The sequence below is a fragment of the Rhynchophorus ferrugineus genome, unplaced genomic scaffold (genome assembly GCF_030347505.1).
Source record: "Rhynchophorus ferrugineus isolate W39M unplaced genomic scaffold, kcgeb_rfMv2 rfM3, whole genome shotgun sequence".
Taxonomy (NCBI): domain Eukaryota; kingdom Metazoa; phylum Arthropoda; class Insecta; order Coleoptera; family Curculionidae; genus Rhynchophorus; species Rhynchophorus ferrugineus.
The window spans coordinates 59,763,272-59,766,993 of NW_027472582.1; the positions used below are offsets into that span (position 1 = coordinate 59,763,272).

Genomic DNA, 3,722 nt, shown 5'->3' on the forward strand with positions numbered 1-3,722 from the left:
AAGCCACACTGGGTGCATGATAACACATTATGGTTAAGATCTCCAATATCTATTTTAATTTCTTTTAATTAAATCTCAAGTATTTTAATAATCAAATGAAGATTTAATTATTACTTTGTCAGATTTACTATTAGGGTAATACTAACATAAATGGAAATAAAGATAAGTCAAAGATAAAGATGAATAAATAAAATAGAGTTCTTAATAATACTGGTTATTATTTGAAAACACCTTCACTATCGATAACAATTTTCAAAATTAGGTAATTTTAAATATTTGATATTATAGAATAGCTTATCACTAACAAGCTATTCCATAATAATGATTAAAAAGCTCACATATAAAAACGTACAGCAGCCAATAAAGATATTGCATTTTCAATTATTTAATTGCTTTATTACTAATTCATTTTCAACCATTTTTTAATAACATTTACATGAAACTTTCTTGCGTCAATAACATATTTGGTGTCTACAACATTAGAGCCTCTTAAATCATAATGATGAGCTGCTTCAGGTATCAGAATAGCCAACACAGTTTCAGAAACATTCTGCAAAATGCCTCCGCTAGACCACGGATCCAGCAATCCATTGCTGAACACTATATTCGATGCGTACTTTAAAATTTTGCCTCCATATTCCAAAAGGATTCCTTCGGGTTTATACGACCTGACACCATATCGTTTGAAACAGTCATTGGAGAAATTGCGATAGTCCCATTGGATGGGTTCAAACATGTCATCCTTGGAGCTACAGGATGGCATGATCAATTCGAAACAAGCCTGAAAGTTCCAGGCATATTCCGTGGGATTCATAATACCATTTTCAAAATTTGTACAGTTTCTTGGATCGCTGGTAAATATTGCTATAGCGCTAGCTATGGCTTCTATTAGGTTTAACGGAGTTTTGACGACATCGAAACTTTGTAATTTATTGCAGAATGTTTGAATTGGATGAGCTGGCAAGGAACTTATAAAATTTGTAGGATAAGGATAATTAAGCATAGCTAAATTGACGTAAATATCCTCTATACCATCAATTAATTCGTTTATATCCATTTGGCTGTGTAATGGTTTGCAAAGATTGAATATTGCAGTGACATTCTTTTTTCCTGCATCAGTTTTGGTGAGGTTTCGAATGGCTTGCCAGGAGAGTTTAATGGGTAGGCTACAGTTATTGTAGGATGTGTAGGAATTGGTTACAATTTGGTTGAACATCTCGCAGGTTTTTACGTTGTTGATTTGAAGTATGGGTGCAGATGAAGCTATGGATCCAAGAACAATATGAGGATACTTCATTCTCAACCAGGCTGCCAACATTCCACCGTATGATCCGCCAAATGCTAAAAATTATGTTAAAGTAATATAAATTCTAATCTACCTAATTCTAATCCTAACTACCTATTATGTTGACATTACTATACGTGTACAAGTTTACTATGTAAAATTGAAACTAATTTTGAGGTTTTACTGATGACTCATTTAATTCCTTATGGAAACTTCCATAAAATGTTCATTAATTTGGATTTGTTTTCTGCATTTTCTTTGTCAATTTAAATTACGGCATAATATATTGAGATTCATCATAGTCAATATGTGAAAAGAAAATTTTCAAACTGAAGATTGTATCTGCTTAAAAATGGAGAAGTTATATTTAAGCCAATTTATAAAATCATTAAATTTTAACGGACAAAAAGCCACAACATATTAATTTTTAATTCGATTACACGTCTTTGGTTGAAAATATATTCAAATCAGTAGTCACTTTAGCGAAAATATCTAAATTACGAGCTTCTATATTTTAACCATATTGATTGACTATTATTAGTTGGCATTAGGCATCGGTCCAGTTGGTACTTCGACTCAGAAAATTCTAATTTAAATATCTCCTAAATATTGCTGAGTGTTTTATACGCCGTGTTTTTGTTAAGATTACTTTGATGCTGATGAATCTTTACTTTCTTTCAACATGTCCTTACAGGGTAGCTGGATACTGACCAGCATCCATTCAATATGGCTAGCTTGCGTTGATGCCATCTCGAGCTATTTAGGGATATTATAAAGTATGTTATATTAGGTTAATTTTCGGCAACTTTCGTACATCTTTGTTAAGATTACATAGTGAACTGCGATACTGGGACCATTAAAGCCCAGGTTAAGTTTTTTTTTCAAGGCACTGATGATTCTCGATTACAATAACTCATGGCTGGTGAATTTTAAGAAACTTCAATCCACTTTTTTTAAGCTACAGCAAGTTTCAGATTAATTTTTTAAAAATTTACTTGCTGCACCAATTATGAAGCAAAAATGTTTTAAAACCATTATATTTTAATGAAAATATCGATATGTTGAATCGATCGTTCTGGCAATATCGACGATCCGATCCTAATATAATAAAATCTTCTATATTGACCTTTCTACAATTATAGCTTGGGTTGACTATTGACGATATCTGATGTATTTTATGCTAAAAATTATATATTCTATGGGACAGTAGAAATATATATCATCATTTTTTACTATATTTAATCATTAACTGCTTTATATAATTCATTCATTATTATCATTTATTGCTTTGTATCATAATTATTTGCTATTATGCTATTAAAGATTATAAAATTAAAATCATGTTTGCTTCAATAGGTAAACTATACTAAGGGTTGTTAATCCATACAGTAAATATAGTAAACAAAAACGCCTTTAATATAAAATATCTAAACGTTTCCTTAAAATCGATAATTTAGTGTTGTTATTTATATTACGTTTAATGGTTCATGTTAAATATTAATGCTAACCAATAAAAGGATATGTATCATTAGTGATCATAGTACTGTAATATTTCTGCCCCAGTATATCAATTAACCACACAAAATCAGCGAGAGCCTGAGCGCTACTCAAATATTTCAAATACTCTGGCGAAGTTAATGAGTTTTTCCCAAATGGCATCGATTTTCCGTAATAGCGATGTTCCGCAAATACTACCAGTGCATTGAACTGCGGGGCGATGTCCAGAAGAAACCCCGTATTTTGAAAAAACACGGTGATGTCCGCTTCATTTCCACAATAAATAAATGTTGGGCCACCTTTTACGTAATAGTCTTCGGTCAGTAAATATCTCAATTTGAAGGTGTCGTTGGCACTTGAGAATGTGAAATGGTCAATAGGAACATCAATATACAATTCTTGGTATGGGCTTTTAGTGGAAACATATGCGTTGAAAACATAATAAAAAATTACAACAAAAACAAACATATCAAAATGTCACATCTTGTCAACTTCATTGTTACATTAGAGGCTATTTTGTTAGTTTTATGATCGATATCAAATGACTCTTTTAAATTAGCTATTTTATTTTTTAATTGATTCCCTGTTCACCAACTTTTAGCATAATATTATGTTGACAATTTTTTGGTAATATAGAAATATAAACATACAAATACACTCAGTCCACTATAACAAACATATAATATAATTAAATTCAAAAAAAACCTGTTAACTAGTAAATCTCTGCAATATAACCGCTTCATCAAATTTATAATAGAAAACATAATGTGACAATGTACACACAAGGGGCAAATTAGCTTTAGTTTATTAGTTTTATTTATGTAGTTAAATTAGTCACTAAATGATATTGAATGTTACTTTAAGACATCTTCAGTAGACAGTGTTACATTTCTTGAACTTAGTAGTTTAGTAGTAGAAAAATGAAGTCCATTTTTTGCAG

General features: G+C 30.7%; 1 protein-coding gene across 1 annotated transcript; it reads right to left on the reverse strand.

The window, feature by feature from the left end:
* Positions 1-361: 361 nt before the first annotated feature.
* Positions 362-3,261, reverse strand: LOC143192664 (lysosomal Pro-X carboxypeptidase-like). The gene is made up of 2 exons (XM_076398140.1): positions 2,794-3,261; positions 362-1,341 (listed from the first exon to the last, which is right to left on the reverse strand). The coding sequence occupies exons 1-2, from the start codon at positions 3,248-3,250 to the stop codon at positions 401-403; spliced, it is 1,398 nt and encodes a 465-aa protein (XP_076254255.1). The 5' UTR covers positions 3,251-3,261; the 3' UTR covers positions 362-400.
* Positions 3,262-3,722: the final 461 nt, after the last annotated feature.